This window comes from Pseudorasbora parva, chromosome 22 (assembly GCF_024679245.1).
Source record: "Pseudorasbora parva isolate DD20220531a chromosome 22, ASM2467924v1, whole genome shotgun sequence".
In the NCBI taxonomy this organism is placed as follows: Eukaryota; Metazoa; Chordata; class Actinopteri; order Cypriniformes; family Gobionidae; genus Pseudorasbora; species Pseudorasbora parva.
Window position 1 is genome coordinate 40,656,227 of NC_090193.1, and position 20,107 is coordinate 40,676,333.

Here is a 20,107-nt window from a genome sequence, read left to right on the forward strand (position 1 = left end):
TTACTTTCCAGATACTATAATCAACCTCGATTTATGTGATTCAATAATTCTTATTAACTGACCTAAGTATTACAAATGTAAGAAGGACACATTAAAAAAAACATCCATTTTAAAATTAGACTTTAAATTTTGATGTTAATTCTAATATTTTATTTTATATAATTGTTCTACTATACACAGTATTTAGTTAAATTACTTGAAGTAACTGTAATTAAATGCACAAAAAATAAAAGTAATTCCTTACTTTACTTTTTCAAGGAAAAAGTAATTAAATTACAGTAACTAATTACTTAGTAACTAGTTACACCCAACACTGGCATCGCATCGGCCCTATCTATCCTCAACACACGTTAAGGGTGGATCCCATCAGCTCTGTTGAAGTAACACACACATCCTTCACTGTTTGTATGTTAACGGCTTTCATATGCTGCATTATTAATATAAAGATCATTCTCTGGTGTTTGGATCTGGATATTGTGCTCCTCATCTTCAGCGAGGATGGAGTTGGTGCCTGTTTCATTGATTCTCATAGGTGGAGGGAACTTGTGCATCTGATGGATGTTTTATGTGGTGTCTGTTGAGGTCTCTATTTATACATCTGTGTGTATTTCTCCACCAGGTATTTCTGTCTTGTTTCCAAGGACAGGTATGTGGCTTTCTTTCCTGCTATAGATAGCTATAGTTAAATAATGTCTGAATGTCTGTGTGTGAGAGTGTGTGCGTGTGTGTGTCTGTGTGTGAGAGTGTGTCCTTGTTTATATTACAATGTGGGGACCAACTTTTCAAAAGGCTTATAAATCATACAGGATGAGTTGTTTTAAGAAAGTAAAAATGCAGAATGTTTCCTGTGATGGGTAGGTTTAGGGGCAGTGTGTGTGTGTGTGTGTGTGTGTGTGTGTGTGTGTGTGTGTGTGTGTGTGTGTGTGTGTGTGTGTGTGTGTGTGTGTGTGTGTGTGTGTGTGTGTGTGTGTGTGTGTGTGTGTGATGGGTAGGTATAGGGGCAGTGTAGGGGAATGTACAGTTTATACAGTATAAAAACCATTACGTATGGAATATCCCCACAAGGTAGGGAACCAGACGTGTGTGCTTGCGTGCGTGCGTGCGTGTGTGTGTGTGTGTGTGTGTGTGCGTGTGCGTGTGCGTGTGCTTGTGCGTGCGCGTGTGTGTGTGTTTGCGTGCGTGGGTGTGTGTGTCTGTGTGTGAGAGTGGGAGCGTGTCAAGTTACCTTTATTTATATAGTTCTTTGTACAGTACAGATTGTTTCAAATAAAGCCAAAGCAGCTTTACAGTGATAACAGGAAAATAATGCCACAAAATTTGTTTTGGCTGTACAGCCGCTTTGGAAAAAAATGATGCCATCGTTCAGCTCAGTTCAATTCTCATACAATGGTGTCAATGCAGGCAGATCAGTAATATTTAGTGTCCCCAAATAAAGCAAAAGCCGACGGTGGCAAGGAACCAAAACTACATCAGGTGACAGAATGGAGAAAAAAACCTTGGGAGAAACCAGGTTTGGTCAGGGTGCCAGTTCTCCTTTAGCAAACGATCGAACAGTGTATGATTATGATTCTGGCAATATTACAGTTCAGAAGTCAGATTAAACCAGACAATTCAGAATATTTGTCCAGTTACATCTGGTTCGTACTCTACATCGGGCCTGACATTGCCAATACCAATGCGTCTTTTTTACGGTCTACATGGATATTAAAATCACCAACAATTAGGACTTTACCTGCAGCCAGTACTAACTCTGATAGAAAACCAGCAAATTCTTTGATAAAGTCTGTATTGTGCCCTAGTGGCCTGTAGACAGTAGCCAACACAAATGTCAAACAGGATTTATCATTTACACTACACAGCGTTACATGAAGCACCAAAATTTTAAAGGAATTATATTAGAAACTATACTTCTGAGTAATACTGTAGATATTATTATAAATTACAGCAACACCTCCCCCTTTACCTTTCAGACGTGGCTCATGTTTATAACAATAATCTCGGGGGGTGCACTCATTTAAAGTAATGTAGTCGTCAGGTTTAAGCCAGGTTTCTGTCAAACACAGCACATCTAAGTTATGATCTATAATCATATCATTGACAATAAGCGGTTTTGGAGAAAGGGATCGAATATTCAACAGCCCGAGCTTTATCATGTGTTCATTGTACCATTTCTGTTGTTTATTTGTTAGATTTCAATAAAATTTTCACCCTTCAATGGGTTTGATAGTTTTTTATATTTACTAATTTAGGGAACAGACACAGTCTCTATGATAATATCAAGGTGAAAGAGTCTTTATCTGCTGGGATTTATCTGACTTCTGTGACCTGAGCTGACCAGCTAGCAGACCTTTAGTCAAGGTTTAGCTCTAAGACTATGTGCCAAATTACTAGAGAGAAGAGGTGGGATGAATACCATCTCTTTTTAACAGGTCAGGTCTGCCCCAAAAGCTTTTCCAATTGTCTATGAACCCTATGTTATTTTCCGGACACCACTTAGACAACCAGCCACTGAGTGATGATAGTCTGCTAACTATCTCATCACCCCGGCAAACAGGAAGGGGACCAGAGCAAATTATAGTATCTGACGTCATACTTGCGAGTTCACACACCTCTTTAATGTAAACATTAGGGATCTCCGACTGGCGAAGTCAAACATCATTAGTGCCGACGTGAATAATAATCTTAGAGAATTTACGATTAGCTTTAGCCAGCACTTTTAAGTTTGCTTTGATGTCAGGTGCTCTGGCTCCCGGTAAACATTTGACTATTGTGGCTGGTGTCTCTATTTTCACGTTCTTTGTAATAGAATAGCCAATGTGTGTCTCTGTAGACAGAATTACAGAGGAAGAGCATAATTTTTTGTGGTGTTTTTCTTTGTTCTGGACTCATTTACTCTGTTTCAGGAGCTCTGGATAAGCAAAGGCTAGATGAACCGCTTCTGTCCGGTCCATCCGTTGCATTAGAAGGCTCAGCTGTGGATTTCTTCTGTGAGATTCCTGGGAAATCGGCATCGTTGTTAGTCACATATGAGCTCTTTCTAGAGTCAAACCCGGAGAAAATCATTGGATTTTACGACTCTCTGACGGGACAAATAGGCTCTATTCCTCTGTTTATCACCAGACAACATGACGGTCGACTCGTCTGCAGTGCCAGTGGATACAATAACACGGACATCGAGAGCTCGCTCAGTCACGGCCTGGACCTCAAAGTCATCGGTGAGTCATTAAAGGAGCACTCCAGCGTTTTTAGTAACAGGGCTTATTTAACTTCTTTCCTACATTTAGATATGTGGGCAAATGCATTTTTGTCTCAGTGCATGCATGTGACGAGTTTTAGTTTGGCAGGATCGCCGCTAGCTTAGCTTAGCATAATGAATGGAATCCTATGTTGCCAGCTAGCATGACCTGAGTAACAGTGATAAAAACAAGACAAAAAACACCTAATTACTTATTGTGACCTGCGTATTCACAACGAGTACAAATAGCGATGCAGATTAACACTAGCCGTTTTTTCTAGGCAGATATTGACTTGGGACTATATTATGGGGAAGCACAGGCACAGAGATTAAACATGAAAAATAAGAACTGTCTGGAAAAGATTGTCAGGGAAGAAGTCAGGGAAGTAAAATAACTGGGAAGGAGCAGATGAGTATGGCTCAGTTGTATCAAAGGCAGTTGTTGGGAAAAGCACTTTTGTTGGATTATTTTGTTGGACAAGTTAAGATTTGTTGCAAAACAAATCAGTTTAGATCATAATTTATCCCTTCAGCTGTCAAATTTTAAAATGTTAGGAAAAAGGTTGTTTGATGATCTTATGTGTTTTATATGTTAATATTGACTTGTATGGCAATTTTCCTACACTGTAAAAAAATATTATTCGTTTAACTTAAAAAAGTAAGTAACCCAGTAGCCTTAAAATTTTGAGTTTATTGAGATTAAAAAATGTTGTTGATACAATGAAATAAATTGGTTTAATAAATAGAAATTCAAAATATTATTGTATCTGAACCACATAAAAAATTAGATAAATTATTAAAATATGATATTTATTAAATTAATTATTAAAAATGTTTACTGCATCATCAGAAAAAAAACACAATAACCTAATATGCTTCTTTAAAAAAATAAAATCTTTTAATAATATTTGAATAAATGTGTCGATTCCCAAAAATTTTTTTTTTTTATTAACTCACATTTTTAATATCAATGAACTCAAAATTTTAAGGCAACCAGGTAACTTTTTTTTTAAAAATATTGTTTTACAGTGTAGTCTTAATCTGCATCGCTATTTGTACTCGTTGTGAATATGCAGGCCACAATAATAATTAGGTGGTGTTTTTATTTTATTTTACTTTTTATCTCTGTTACTCGGGACATGCTAGCTGGCAACATAGGATTCCATTCATTATGCTAAGCTAAGCTAGCGGCGACCTTGCCAAACTAAAACAATGCACTGAGACAAATGCATTTGCCCACATATCTAAATGTAGGAAAGAAGTTGAATAAGCTCTATTTCTAAAAACACTGGAGTGCTCCTTTAGCCCTTTAAAGCCACTGCTTTATATTTGATACACACCTCTAAATGATCAACATGATCTGATTTGCAGTTCCAGTGAAGGAAGTGAGAATCACTTCACATCCCTCCATTGATAACCTGTGGGAAGGACAAACTCTGACCCTCCAGTGCACCAAAAGCAAAGGAACGTACGTCTCCTATGATTGGCTTCATGATGGAAAACCGGTTGAAGCGCCGTATGACAGGACTGACGGCACACTGATCATACAAAGGCTTTCTGTGCGAAAAACAGGCCATTATATGTGTGTGGCATCAAACCATTTCAATGACACGACCTTCAACGCCAGTGATGTCACATCTGTGCGGGTCAAAGGTATGATCAGGTCACACGTTATAATGCACATTACAATCAGTTTTGGGGAAAGTTACTTTAAAAAGTAATGCATTACAAAATTTCATTACTCCCTTGGGGACACTAAAATTATAATCCAAGTTATTCTACTAAATATACAAATAAAAATAATTAATTAGGTCTTATTATATTCTATAAACTATAATACTGATCTGCCATCATTGTCTCTCTATGATAAATTAAAATAAGCTGATAACATCACTGTTTACTCCAGAACGACTGTACAGCCAAATCTAATTCTGCTGCAGTATTGTCCTGTTTAACACTGAAGCTGCTCTGACACAATCGGCACTGGAGAAGAGCGATAGAAATAAAGATGATTGATTAATTGATTAAAAAGTAACTTATTGTGTTACTTGGTTACTTTTTAAGAAAAGTAATGCGTTACATTACTTTTGCATTACTTTTTTTCACCTAGGCTGGGCTTGTTTTTTATATATAACAAAAGTAGATAATAAGCCTCATGTAACATTTACTTCCCCAATAAAAACGAATCATTTAAATGAATCATTAAAGGTCAGCAGCAAGACATCAGTCAATAAGGTGAGATTAAATGCATACAAATATTTGATTTATTTATTTTATTTTTTGTGCAAATGAGATTAGTAAATCCACACTTATGATTTATCTCAACATTAGGACAAGAGAGCTGTCAGTCACAAAAAGTAACACAACAACTATTTTGTTGTAAATTTTAAAAGTAATGCATTACTTTACTAGTTACTTGAAAAAGTAATCTTATTACGTAACTCAAGTTACTTGTAATGAGCCCCCAACACTGATTACAATAGATTAAAGTTTGGGATTTGGCTAAATTTTTTGTTTTAGAAAAAGTCTCATCAAGGCTGCATTTTTTTATTTGATCAAAAATATCATATGATCCTTCAGAAATCATTCTGATATGAGGATTTGATGTTTGATTTGGTGTTGAAAACTGTAATATTTTATCTTTCAGGATTTTTTTGATGAATAGAAAGTTCAAAAGAAAAAAATTTTATAAGTTGGCTTGAGAAAGACCAACTATGCTACCGACATGCTAATTCATGCAAGCAACATGCTAATTAACATTAGAAAAACATGTTAGCAAAGTACCTAAATCATGTTAAAAAAAGCAAGCAACATTTAAAATCATTCTAGCAACATGTTAATTAATCTTAAAAAAATACTAGAAACATGTTAAATCATATTAGTAAAATGTTAACCAATGATAAAAATGCTAGCACAATGCTAATGTTAGCAAATATGTAATTAATGCTTGCAAAATGCTAAAACATGTTAACATGCAAATTAATGCTAAAACACGCCAAAAAATGCTAAATCATGTAAATGTTAAATCATACGAGCAACAAGCTAATTCAATGCTAAAACATGCTAGCAAATTTTTAATAATGCTAACATGTTAATTAGTGCTAACAATGTTAAAACATGCTTGCAGGATACTAATTTGGGCTTAAACATGTTAAATCATGCTATCAATGTTAAAACATGGAAAACAATGATAACAAAATGTTAACAATGTGTTAAATCATGATATCAACGTGCAGTTAATGTTAAAAACATGTTATCAACATGCTAATTCATGCTAGCAATGTGTTAAAATCCATTTGCAAAATTTTAATTTATGTTAAAACATCCACATTAAATAATGCTAACAACATACTTAATAATGCTATCAACAAGCTAATTAATGTTAAAACATGCTTAAATCAGGTTAAAATGCTACCAACGTGTTAAATCATGCTATGAACATGCAAATTCATGCTAACAACATGTAAAACATGTTAATTCATGCTAGCAACAAATGTTAAACAATGGTAACAATCTGGTAAAACATATTAGCAAAATGCTTATCAATGTTAAAACATGCTAGCAAAATCTTAAAACATGTTAACAACATGTTAGCAATTTTTTTAAAATCATGTTACCAACATGCTAATTGATGCTAAATAATGCTGGCAAAATGCTAAATCATCTATCTATCTATCTATCTATCTATCTATCTATCTATCTATCTATCCATCCATCCATCCATCCATCCATCCATCCATCCATCCATCCATCCATCCATCCATCCATCCATCCATCCATCCATCCATCCATCCATCTTTTTCTGATACACTTTATAGCCTTCAAAACATTTAAGCTTTAAACTTCAAACTACGTCAATTGTAAAACCTTCAGACTTCAAGCTTTTAAAAACATTTAAAAACTTTCTGGACAACATTAAAGTTTGTCATCAAACTTTACTCATCTAGATTGAAATAGAATCTATTGTAACATTATGAATGTCTTTACTGTCACTTCTGATCAATTAAATACTGTATTTTTCTAGAGTACGTGTCGAAGCCTGAGCTCTCGCTTGACGTGGTGAAGCTTGAGGATGCTGCTTTTGAAGCCATCATCACGTGCCGGTCTGAGAAAGGAACTCCACTTATAACCTTCAGCCTTTTGAACAACACTGAAGACATTGCAGGAGAAACGAGCGACAGAACCAGTGCGCTCTTCCACGTGCCGATCAAGCTGAACCACGATATGGGCCGCGTGAGATGCAACGCCAGCAACGACGGCAACTGGGTTCTGAGTGAACCAATAAACCTGACCGTGGGTGAGTAGCTCACTCAACCCTTTTCAATGCTGCACAAAAGTTAAAATGTGATGTTTATCTGCTGACCCCCAGGGCATACGAGGTGTGTTTGTTTCTTCAGGAGAATAAAAATGAAGATTTTTAATTCCAACCGTTGCCGTATAATGCATGTCAATGGGGTTTTTATATGAGAGCCACTATGAGAGTAAAAAACACAGACATACGAATCCATATTAAACCCTGTGGTTTGTGGAGACACATTGATGTCTTAAAACATGAAATGATCGCTTTCTGACAGAAACACAACAGTATTTGTGTTATTTTTTTACATCATAGCAGGCGAATCTCATCTAGTGTTCCCATCCGTGACTACTTCCGCCAAAGAAGGTCATAACCCGACATGATCATAGAAATGTGTACATAGATGCCTCATTCGACCGATCCGCATGCACTAATGAGGCATCTATATCTACACTCCCCTAAAGGATTATTAGAAGCACCATACTAATCCTGTGTTTGACACCCTTTCGCCTCCAGAACTGCCTTAATTCTCCGTGGCATTGATCAACAAGCTGCTGAAAGCATTCTTTAGAAATGTCGGCCCATATTGATAGGAGAGCATCTTGCAGTTGATGGAGATTTGTGGGATGCACATCCAGGGCACGAAGCTCCCGTTCCACCACATCCCAAAGATGCTCTATTGGGTTGAGATCTGGTGACTGTGGCGGCCATTTTAGTACAGTCAACTCATTGTCATGTTCAAAAAAACAATTTAAAATGATTGGAGCTTTGTGACATGGTGCATTATCCTGCTGGAAGTAGCCATCAGAGGATGGGCACATGGTGGTCATAAAGGGATGGACATGGTCAGAAACAATGCTCAGGTAGGCCGTGGCATTTAAACGATGCCCAATTGGCACTAAGGGGCCTAAAGTGTGCCAAGAAAACATCCCCCACACCATTACACCACCACCACCAGCCTGCACAGTGGGAACAAGGCATGATGGATCCATGTTCTCATTCTGTTTACGCCAAATTCTGACTCTACCATCTGAATGTCTCAACAGAAATCGAGACTCATCAGACCAGGCAACATTTCTCCAGTCTTCAACTGGCCAATTTTGGTGAGCTCGTGCAAACTGTCGCCTCTTTTTCCTATTTGTAGTGGAGATGAGTGGTCCCCGGTGGGGTCTTCTGCTGTTGTAGCCCATCCGCCTCAAGGTTGTGTGTGTTGTGGCTTCACAAATGCTTTGCTGCATACCTCGGTTGTAACGAGTGGTTATTTCAGTCAAAGTTGCTCTTCTATCAGCTTGAATCAGTCGGCCCATTCTCCTCTGACCTCGAGCATCAACAAGGCATTTTCTCCCACAGGACTGCTGCACACTGGATGCTCTTCCCTTTTCACACCATTCTCTGTAAACCCTAGAAATGGTTGTGTGTGTAAATCCCAGTAACTGACCAGATTGTGAAATACTGGCGCCAGCAACCATGCCACGCTCAAAACGGCTTAAATCACCTTTCTTTCCGATTCTGACATTCAGTTTGGAGTTCAGGAGATTGTCTTGACCAGGACCACACCCCTAAATGCACTGAAGAACTGCCATGTGATTGGCTGATTAGATAATTGCATTAATGAGAAATTGAACAGGTGTTCCTAATAATCCTTTAGGTTAGTGTATATCTATGATCATGTCGGTTTTGACCTTCTTCGGCAGAAGTAAGATAAAATGTTTTGTGAATATAGCCCCAGAATTACATGTAAAACACATTCCTCTCATGAACAGAGTCTGTAGGGGGCGCTGTAACGCTGACGGCCATCACTCACATGGGACGGGACTTCCAGGTGGTCGGTCTTTTACTGCGCTGTACGGTGGAGCGAGGAACATTTCCTCATTACCGCTGGTTTCTCAACAGCAGCCGGCTGGAGGGCCGAGGAGCTTTCTATGCGGTGGCCTGGTCCGACAACTCGGTTCTGTCGCTGTCTGTGGGCCGGGACAGCGCTGGGTTTTACCACTGCGAAGCTTCAAACAGCTTTGACAACAGCACTAGCATCCGCAGCCCCAAGATGCTGATCAATAAAGAGGGTATGAAGGATGAAAAGTCATGAATTAATCATAATGTCATGAATTAATGCAACTTTTTAGCGCTGTCAAATCGATTAATCGTGATCTAAACATAAAAGTATGTGTTTATATAATATATATGATATAAAATAGAATAATATACACAAATATATAAGCTCAACCTTTTATGTTAGATTCGACTAATCACGATTAATCATGATTAATCGATTTGACAGTGCTTTTTTACATTTATTTGCATATTTAGAATTTGCCTTTATGAGTATGCTCATTTAAAATAATGTTTAATTTTGTCTGTGTATATGTGTACACACACATATAATGCATTAATAAATATAATGATATACACAAATATATAAGCACAAACTTTTATGTTAGATGCGACTAATCACGATTAATCGATTTGACAGTGCTTTTTTTACATTTATTTTGCATATTTAGGATTTGATGTTTTTGCGCTGTCAAATAAATTACTTGTGAACAATCCTATCTAACATAAAAGTTTGTGTTTTTATAATATATATATGTCTGTGTATATGTGTACACACACATAAAATGCATATTATGCAATTATATACACACATATATAAGCACAAACTTTTATTTTAGATACGATCAATCACGTTTAATCGCGATTAATCGATTTGACAGCGCTTTTCCCCCATATATTTTGCATATTTACAATTTTCCTTTATGAGTACACTCATTTAAAATATTGTTTAATTTATTAAATTTAATTATGTTTTTACAAATATTGAAATTTGTATTGAAATATTTGTATATTTGTATTGAAATATTGAAAGAATGAAAATCCTATGATGTTATGAACAAACATTCTTCCATTAACGTTAATAGAACATCAGCAGCCCCAAGAATTCACTCCAACGGTTTGTGCTGAATTCTGTCTGTGTGTTCTCAGTTCTTTTCTTTTGTGTGTGTGTGTGTGTGTGTGTGTGTGTGTGTTCTCAGTTCTGAACAGAGTGCCTCCTCTGGTGGTGCTGGTTGTTTTGAGCTGTTTCGCTCTGCTGAATGTTACTGTGATGGCTTGTTGTATTTATGGAGTCGTACTGCGTGAGTTTATCTTCTTTAAATATTAAACAAGGATTCATTGTTAATTATGTGTTTTAAATGCATCACTTATGATGATCATTAATTATATAATTTTGTCTTCTCAGGAAGAAGGTATTCAAGACAATACTTGTAAGTTTCATTTTCTTTTTTTTAAGCTACACTGTGTAACTCTTTTAGTTTATTCTTAGCTAAAAACACGTAGTTCTTTCAAAAATATATGTGCTCATTAATGTATATTTACTTCTTTCACGTAATAAAGTATTCTGATAAGTTTATAATATGCCGTTGAAAACACATACGGGTGAGGGGTTCGAATGCCGGTCGCCATGTTGCTCCTCCATCTTGAAAGTACAGCAGCCAAAGAGGGACATACCCGTAAATTCAAGCTTCGCCTTTCGCGGTTTAACACTCGACGGCACCGTGTCGAAATGTGAAGAGGGGATTGCTTGAGACTGCTATATACTGATAAATTAAATAACTGCAAATTATAATAGTTTTCTAAAGTAACCTCATCACTGAAGGAGCACTCGTGGACGAGGTCGAACTGAAAGCCGTGTTAATCTTGGACTAAATCAGCCACCGTAGGAGATAAAACCAAATCAGAATTGAGAGGAACAGAAACTAATATTCACTGGCTGGTCATAAACCTTTACACCGCGAGATGGGGGAAAATATCACACAGTGGAGCTTTAAAGGGTCCATAACACACACACACTCACACACACACACACACCGTTTCTATCAGTCTCATGTAAATCTTGAGTATCTATAGAGTAGTGTTGGTCCTTCATATCGCTCAAGAGTCTTTAGTTTATCATATTTATTACAGACAGATACACAGAACCGATTCTTTCTGAAAACAGCCGAGCTCGTGGAGGCGTGCAGTGGGCGGAGCTAAAGAAACACACACACACACACACACGCACACTATACGTTGGTGTTGTTCACATTATATGCACTTACGCGCCAATTGGCAACAAAACACACACATTTGATACAGTTTCACTCTGCCTGAGGATCCCACTCATGATCGGGACCAAACACACACACACCCACCCACACACTTGCAGAACTCCAGAAACACAAACTGCATCTCCTGTTCCCTTAACGCTGGGTTATTTGGGAAGCTGAACAAGTTGATCTTTCCCTCACACACACACACACACACACACACACACACACTTCTTTAGTGACATTGTTGATCTCGTGTCTAAAAACACAACGCCAGCTCCCGTAACCTGAACCAAGCTGTGTGTGTGTGTGTGTGTGTGTGTGTGTGTGTGTGTGTGTGTGTGTGTGTGTGTGTGTGTGTGTGTGTGTGTGTGTGTGTGTGTGTGTGTGCGCTCATACGGGAGAAGTGCCCATATAAGGAGTTCCCCCTTTTATGATGTCACTCATGGCCATACTCAACAACAAAAAACCGTCCTGAAACTCCCGTGAATCCTGAAGGAGTGGCACAGAATTTGGCACAGAAATATTCTGTCACACGTCAAACTCATGTTTTGCAATGTTGTCGATATTTCTCATGAGAATCAACTCTTTAAGAGTGTGAATAAGTCAGAATGCAGGAAATAGTATTAGACCCCCCCCCACCCCCTCCCCCTTTATAACTTCATAACTCTAACATAACATCTAACTCAATATATGCTCTGTTTTTAATTCAAGACTCACTGAACAACGCAGAAAAATGAAACGGGAAGATGAAGAGGAGGATTATCTGGTGAAGATGGATGCATTTACTTCATAATTTATAATCTTGGATGAATCGGTTAAATTCTTTGCAATGCATTCTGGGTTTGCTCTATGCATGAAGGACACATGCATAGTATTTGACTTAAATGAGTATAATTTGGTCACTTTGTGTAGTGTTGGTAAAGGTTTGTGTGTGTTCTTTTGTTTGAGTAGATGTTGGAGGCTTATGAGGAAGACGCCATCGCTGACAGGATGAGTGATTCTGCTCAGGTATTATTATTATTATACAATCTTTTAAAAATGTTTCTTCTTAGTTATGTAAACGTTAAGACAACATTGATTTTGTATCATTCTTCAAATGTCATTAGACTGTTACTTTTGAATGAATGCTCTTTAACTGAGAACGTTTCCTGTCAGCTGAGATTGTGCTTGTTCTGTTTAACAGGATGAAGACGAATCTGTGGATGAAACTCTCCTGTACGAAGACACTGTCGAAAAATAATAAAACTGTTTAATTTCTGGAGTTTAGTGAATCCGTAAAGTCAGGCTGTTTGGTTTTCTACAGACATAAGCATATCTTCACTCATTTGTCACGTATTATTCTGCTCAGACAAAGGTTTATTCAGACAGAGACAATAGACAAGCACTCATGGGTTGATATGACTGACCAATCAGAAGCAAGGACCAGCCAACAATGTGTCTACTGTCAGATTCAAATGAGGCTGTGTGGTTTTGTGGAGGGAAGATCACAAATAAATACAATTATATGTTTTAATGAATCCAACCATGTTCATTTTAGTGATGATTTATATGTGCTCGATCACTTTTGTGTGTGTGTGTGTGTGTGTGTGTGTGTGTGTGTGTGTGTGTGTGTGTGTGTGTGTGTGTGTGTGTGTGTGTGTGTGTGAGGAGCAGTGAACAACATCATTGTGTGTTATTATCCTAATCAACTGTTAATTATTTAACATTAAACTAACATCATTTTATCTATAATGATTTTTTGGTAACTTTAGCCTCATTGGATTTTCACTCACTGCAACAACGCCGAGATGTCTGAATCATTTTGGCGAGTCGGTTCTTTTGAACAGTTCATGAACCGCTCACTGAGTATGGCAAGCTGTGTTACCATTTAATCCTTAAAACGTAATAGTATCTATTTTCATGCTACTAGTACTTATTCATTAGATACTAATACTTATTTATTATAAACTAGTATATTTTTTAATTGTAACTACAAACCCAATTCCAAAAAAGTTGTGACACTGTAAAAATTGTGAATAAAAAACACTCTAAAAAATCCTGGGTTAAAAACAACCCAAGTTGGGTTGAAAATGCACCAACCCAACAATTGGGTTGTTTTAACCCAATGGTTGAGTTGTTTTAACCCAGTGGTTGGGTTAAATGTTGCTTAAGACAACCCAATTGCTGGGTAAGAACAACTCAACCATTGGGTTAAAACAACCCAATTGTTGGGTTGGTGCTTTTTCAAGCCAACTTGGGTTGTTTTTAACCCAGCATTTTTTAGAGTGAAGGAATGCAATAATTTACAAATCCCATAAACTTATATAGATAACATATAAAATGTTGAAAGGGACATTTTGAAATGTCATGCCAAATATTGGCTCATTTTGGATTTCATGAGAGTTACACATTCCAAAAAAGTTGGGACAGGTAGCAATAAGAGGCCGGAAAAGTTAAATGTTCATATAAGGAAAACTGGAGGACCAATTTACAGCTTATTAGGTCAATTAGCAACATGATTGGGTATAAAAAGAGGCTCTCAGAGTGGCAGTGTCTCTCAGAAGTCCAGATGGGCAGAGGATCACCAGTTCCCCCAATGCTGCGGCGAACAATAGAGGAGCAATATCAGAAAGGAGTTTCTCAGAGAAAAACTGCAAAGAGTTTGAAGTTATCATCATCTACAGTGCATAATATCATCCAAAGATTCAGAGAATCTGGAACAATCTCTGTGCGTAAGGGTCAAGGGTCAAAACCAAACTGGATGGCTGTGATCTTCAGCCCTTAGACGGCACTGCATCACACACAGGAATGATACTGTAATGGACATCACAACATGGGCTCAGGAATACTTCCAGAAAACATTGGTGAACACAATCCACCGCGCCATTTGCCGTCGCAAACTCTATAGGTCAAAAAAGAAGCCATATCTACACATGATCCAGAAGCGCAGGCGTTTCTCTGGGCCAAGGCTCATTTATAATGGACTGTGGCAAAGTGGAAAACTGTTCTGGGGTCAGACGAATCAAAATGTAAAGTTCTTTTTGGAAAACTGGGACGCCATCCGGACTAAAAAGGACAAGGACAACCCAAGCTGTTCTCAGCGCTCAGTTCAGAAGCTGATCTCTGATGGTCTGGGGTTCATGAGTGTGTGTGACATGGGCAGCTTACACATCTGGAAAGGCCATCAATGCTGAAAGGTCTATCCAAGTTCTAGAACAACATTTGCTCCCATCCAGACGTCATCTCTTTCAGGGAAGACCTTGCATTTTCCAACATGACGATGTCAGACAACATCAATCACAACATCATGGCTGTGTAGAAGAAGGATCCGGCACTGAAATGGCCAGCCTGCAGTCCAGATCTCTCACCATTAGAAAACATTTAACGCATCATAAAGAGGAAGATGCGACAAAGAAGACCTAAGACAGTTGAGCAACTAGAAGCCTGTATTAGACAAGAATGGGACAACATTCCTATTCCTAAACTTGAGCAACTCGTCTCCTCAGTCCCCAGACGTTTGCAGACTGATATAAAAAGAAGAGGGGATGACACACAGCGGTAAACATGGCCTTGTCCAAACTTTTTTGTTGTTTTGTTGATGCCATGAAATTTAATATCAACTTATATTTTTCCTTGAAATGAAAATTTTTCTCAGTTTAAACATTTAATATGTCATCTATGTTGTATTATGAATAAAGTATTGACATTTGAAACTTCCACAGTATTGCATTCTGTTTTTATTCACAATTTGTCCAGTGTCCCAACTTTTTTAGAATCTGAAAAAAGATTTGCGCGTTTGCGTGCTTCTAGTAAACACAGAAACTGGCGAACGGCGGTGTTTCGAATCAGCTTTGACCGCGACTCTGGAAGACTTGAGTTAAGCTTTTCTCTGAGAAAAGAACAAAGAGCGGCACTGAAGTCATTCTGAAGAAGGGAAGATGTGTTCGGAGTTTACCCGACCGGATACGGTGAATGTTTAATCTATCAACAAGCTCTGCTTCACCTTCGTTGCTCTGGTTGGTGTAGCGCTATCCTATCGCGTGCAGAGGGAGTTTGAAAGACAACCGTTTATCCGCCCCTCGGATGGGGCCTCAATGGAGAGTTTCCAGACCAAACATCTTGATGTGGCTCCAGCTTGTCAGGCTACTTTGAATTGCCATTGGATATGAAATGTGCTATACAAATAAACTTGCCTTGCCTAGATGTTAATGTAATGGAGAGTATCTAGTGAATAAGTACTTAGCATGAAAAGATTCTAGTACGTTTTAAGGATTAAATGTGAAACGGCTTGCCATACACTGCGTTCATCAGAATCATCAAAAAGAGCCGGTTCAAACGAACGATTCATTCGCGAATCTGACACCAGTCTCTGAGGAAGCAGCTGCACCGGTGGTGTGTGTCCGTGTTGTGTTTTCAGCTGTCGCGCGCGTGTGTGTGTGAGAGAGTGTGTGAGAGAGTGTGTTTGTTTCACCGATGGAGTCGAGCAGTGTGGCGTACGGAGCCTCTCTCGCCGGAGCGGGATTCGATCTCATCAAATACATCAAACAGCCTCAAACTATCATTCGGTTCCTCAGCTGGGTGAGTGACATGTGTCACGTTCAACTCACTGCGATCAATACTCGAGCAGGATTAGGGATAATAATCAGTGGGTCTTTCGCGAGTGCTGCACTTTTACTGCTTTAATAATGTACTAATTTAATTTATTTTATTTCAAGTTTTAATAGTATATGAACGTGTCCCAGTATTCAGTTAAACTTGTTGGAAGGGGTTGTTTTCTTATGCTTTTGAAGTCGTTTCTTGATGCATTTTGCAGCTGAATTAAATCAACAGTGAATCTGAATGCCATTTAACAAAAATGACTTTTTTGCTTACGTTCCCATTAAGTTTCAGGGGTCTTAAAAGTAAGACATCTTATTTTTTTCTGTAAGCCTGATCCTAACTTTTCAAAATTAGTTACATAAAATGGTAGATCGTTTCAATGTGAATTATAAAAGTAAGACTGATTGCATTTTGACTAATTGCTAGTTGGACAAATTAGTGCTTAAGACAAAGTTTTAGTGGCTAGCCCCCGATGTTATTTCTAAATCATCTCTGAACTTTTAAAAACGTTATATATTGTATTATTCTTCAAACTTTGTGAATGTCACATTTTTTTGAATGTTCTCTAAACGCTAACCTGAAACATTTCAGGAAAAAAAAAGAAGAAGAAAAAAACATTACATGAACAAGTTTGAAGTAATGTTAATGTTACTGTCCGCACGTTTGTTTATAACATTGGGATAACCTTGACAGAACGTTGTCTGTTGGTTGGGGAAGTTCTGCTTCTGTCTCTCTGACTGACTCTTTCAGTTTCCATTGAACTTTATAACATCCTCAGCCTTTAAAGGGTTAAACCACACAAATGCAAATCATCACATGATTTACTCGGCCTCAAGTCAACCTAGATCTATATATGACTTCATTCTTTCAGACGAACACAATCAGAGTTATATATTTCATAATTATCCTGGCTCTTTCAAGCTTTATAATAGCAATTGATATTGTAAAGCCTCAAAACACTGCAAAAAATGCTTTCTTACTTAGTATTTTGTCTTGTTTCAAGTCCAAACATCTTAAAATTCTTAAAACAAGAAGTGTTTACTAGACAAGCTAAAGTAATTGTCTTGTTTTGGGAAAAATAACTCTAAATGAAGAGAGTTTTTGCTTAAAATAAGATAAATAATCTGCCAATGGGGTGAGAAAAATAATTGGCAGATTATTAATCTTATTTTAAGCAAAAACTTCATTTTGAGTAATTTCCCCCCAAAATAAGACAACTTTTGCTTATGTAGTAAATGCTTCTTAATGTAAGATTTTTTTTAAGATATTTGGACTTAAAACAGGACAAAAATACTAAGTAAGAAAGCATTGTTTGCATTGAAAGTGCATCCCTCCATGCAGGGGTTAATGAAGGCCTTCCCAAAAAAATGTCTTTACGTTTTGATGTGGACTTTTAATAGTGTTCATGTGTGTTATGTTAATTATTTTGTGTTTTGACGATGTACAGCAATTTGGCTAACATTGCTATTTTTAAAGTGCTTTATAAATAAATGAGATTGAGATTGATTGAGTTTTCCGCCAGTGATTATAGTTTATAAAGTTATTGATATTTTTCTTGGGTTCAACAGGCTTTATTAACCCCTGGAGCGGTATGGATCACTTTTATGATGGAGGGACCGTTATGAATCAGTGAATCGATCCATCATTCGGATAGCCAGAGTCTCGTGATTTTAGCAGTTTGACACGCGATCCGAATCATGAATCGATTCACTGACTCATAACGGTTCGAATCATGAATCGATTCACTGACTCATAACGGTTCGAATCATAAATCGATTCACTGACTCATAACGGTTCGAAGCTTTGTTCTGAAATCGGCCATCACTATATAAGTCGTTATTTAGTGTTTTTGCGCACTAACTCTATTCTGGCCTCTTCATCAATGATTGTAGAGCCGCTGTAGTGAGATGGGCTTTGTAACGACGTCTTTAGTGCCTTTATGGGTCTTGAGAGAGGAAATGACATTGGTGTCAATGAAGGCCTTTCTGAGCCATCGGATTTCAACACTAATATCTTCATCTGTGTGTGAAGATGAGCGGAGGTCTGACGGCTGGCCAACCACAGGAGGAATTAACGACAGAAGTTTCATTTTTGGGTGAATTAACCCTTTAAATGCCGTTTATGATCCACCAGTGAAGGGACTTTCCACAGACGCTCAGAGTCAGCGAGAGCTGATTCATATCACGTCCTGCATCAGATGACCTTGTCTAGATTTGCTCTGTGTAATATGTTGGCTCATTTGCAGAGTGTTTGATTGAGTCGGACACACTCACACACACACACACTCAGGCCAGTGGTTGGTTAGTTGTGTCCTATCACATGATACACACATCACGAGTACAGAATGTCCCTCGTCTCCTCCATGTAAACACAGCAGATGGCAGTAACTCGAGAACAGGCTGACGTTTGAGCTCTGCAGGATTATAACGTTTGGTTTGTGTCGCACCGGTGGCTCTCATAAGCATGACCTCTTGTGTGACACATTTGCATTCTCTCTCTCTCTCTCTTTCTCTCTCTCTCTCTCTCTCTCTCTCTCTCTCTCTCTCTCTCTCTCTCTCTCTCTCTCTCTCTCTCTCTCAAACAGACAGGTCTGACTTGTTTGCATTGCCAATCAAAACTTCCAGTTCAGCTGGTGTGTCTGGCGATTGTGTTAAACCTCGCTTAAAGGGTTAGTTCACCCAAAAGTGAAATGTCTGTCATTAACTCCTCTCCCTAATGTCGCTCCACACCCGTAAGACCTCCGTTCATCTTCACACACAGTTTAAGATATTTTATATTTAGTCCGAGAGCGTATGCAAGTGTATGCACACTATACTGTCCATGTCCAGAAAGGGAATAAAAACATCATCACAGTAGTCCATATGAGACATCAGTGGGTTAATTAGAGTCTCTTGAAGCATCCAAAATACATTTGGGTCCAAAAATAACAAAAACTACGACTTTATTCAGCATTGGCTTCTCTTCCGCGTTTGTGTTCAATCCTCAAATAAAGATTCAAACGGTTATGAGTCAGTGAATCGATTCATGATTCGGATCGCCAATGTCTCGTGATTTCAGCAGTTTGACACGCGATCCGAATCATGAATCGATTCGCTGACTCATAACCGTTTGAATCTTTATTTGAGGATTGAACACAAACGCGGAAGAGAACAGATGAACATTTATTGTACAGTATAAGAGAAAACAGAACTAGAACATGAAAAAAACAATCTCTGCCTAGAACCAGTTTTTGAAGTGAATATCAGCTTGGAAACATAACATAGTATCCCAAAACCTCGATCAATCAGTACCCCTATCTATGGGAACGAGTCAAGCCAAGTTTAAAGCTTGTAGGAAGAGACAGTGCAATGTTACACAAGTTTTAATACTTTAATGTCTAAGCGGAAATGTAGAAGTGTAGATAGTGATCTATGGTGCTATTTGACGTCATTAATGTACAATGATGTAAAACAAATGATATTTAAAGGGGTACTTCAGCGCTGGGAAGATGAATCTGTATTTAAACTGGGTCATCAATGCAGTAGAAATGTGAAATTATTTGCCTTCTAGACTGAGAAAAGACAGAAAATTTATTTTTGTCTCATGGGGATGAAAGACAACAATTCCCAGAATGCTTCGCTGCCCTGTGAGGCCATTCCCAACGCCACCAACTGGATTACTGAGTTAGAGAAGACACTATAATTAAAAACTGAACGTGTCTGTTCAATATAATGAGTCACCGCGCGAGTCTCACAGCTCTGAGCACTGACTGCAGGAGTGATGAGCGCTGAGGTAATCGCGACTACACTCGCGGCATACATTCACAACGCGAGTTCAGTCTGGTGCGTTTCACTTCATGCCTTTGCAAGCTTAACTTTCATTGAAATTAATTTGAGAAGTTAAAAGACTTACAGTGCTCACCATAGCTCCGTT

At 38.1% G+C, this 20,107-nt stretch overlaps 2 protein-coding genes across 3 annotated transcripts in view; both read left to right on the plus strand.

Moving 5' to 3' along the window:
- Positions 1-351: 351 nt before the first annotated feature.
- Positions 352-13,134, plus strand: si:dkey-93h22.7 (Fc receptor-like protein 5). 2 transcript variants are annotated; one of them, XM_067431670.1, is made up of 12 exons: positions 352-532; positions 620-646; positions 2,904-3,015; positions 3,121-3,215; positions 4,607-4,888; positions 7,260-7,532; positions 9,296-9,595; positions 10,562-10,663; positions 10,768-10,792; positions 12,329-12,383; positions 12,569-12,625; positions 12,801-13,134. In XM_067431670.1, the coding sequence occupies exons 1-12, from the start codon at positions 499-501 to the stop codon at positions 12,855-12,857; spliced, it is 1,419 nt and encodes a 472-aa protein (XP_067287771.1). In that variant the 5' UTR covers positions 352-498; the 3' UTR covers positions 12,858-13,134. The 2 variants fall into 2 exon arrangements, with proteins under 2 accessions (XP_067287771.1, XP_067287770.1); XM_067431669.1 differs by having other exon boundaries at positions 353-532; positions 2,904-3,215.
- A 2,817-nt stretch (positions 13,135-15,951) lies between these two features.
- syngr2b (synaptogyrin 2b) overlaps positions 15,952-20,107 on the plus strand; it is a 12,547-nt gene continuing 8,391 nt past the window's right edge. Inside the window, exon 1 of the mRNA XM_067431907.1 lies at positions 15,952-16,174. Within this exon, the coding sequence (XP_067288008.1) occupies positions 16,070-16,174 (105 nt within the window). The 5' untranslated portion in view covers positions 15,952-16,069. The remainder of the gene's footprint in view (positions 16,175-20,107) is intronic.

Bases quoted from the DNA above. Each gene is read 5' to 3' on its own strand.
- si:dkey-93h22.7 (XM_067431669.1), top strand. From the start codon at position 499: ATGGAGTTGGTGCCTGTTTCATTGATTCTCATAG. The intron at 647-2,903 runs GTATGTGGCTTT...ACTCTGTTTCAG, and splicing joins TGTCTTGTTTCCAAGGACAG to GAGCTCTGGATAAGCAAAGG. The intron at 12,626-12,800 runs GTATTATTATTA...TCTGTTTAACAG, and splicing joins GGATGAGTGATTCTGCTCAG to GATGAAGACGAATCTGTGGA.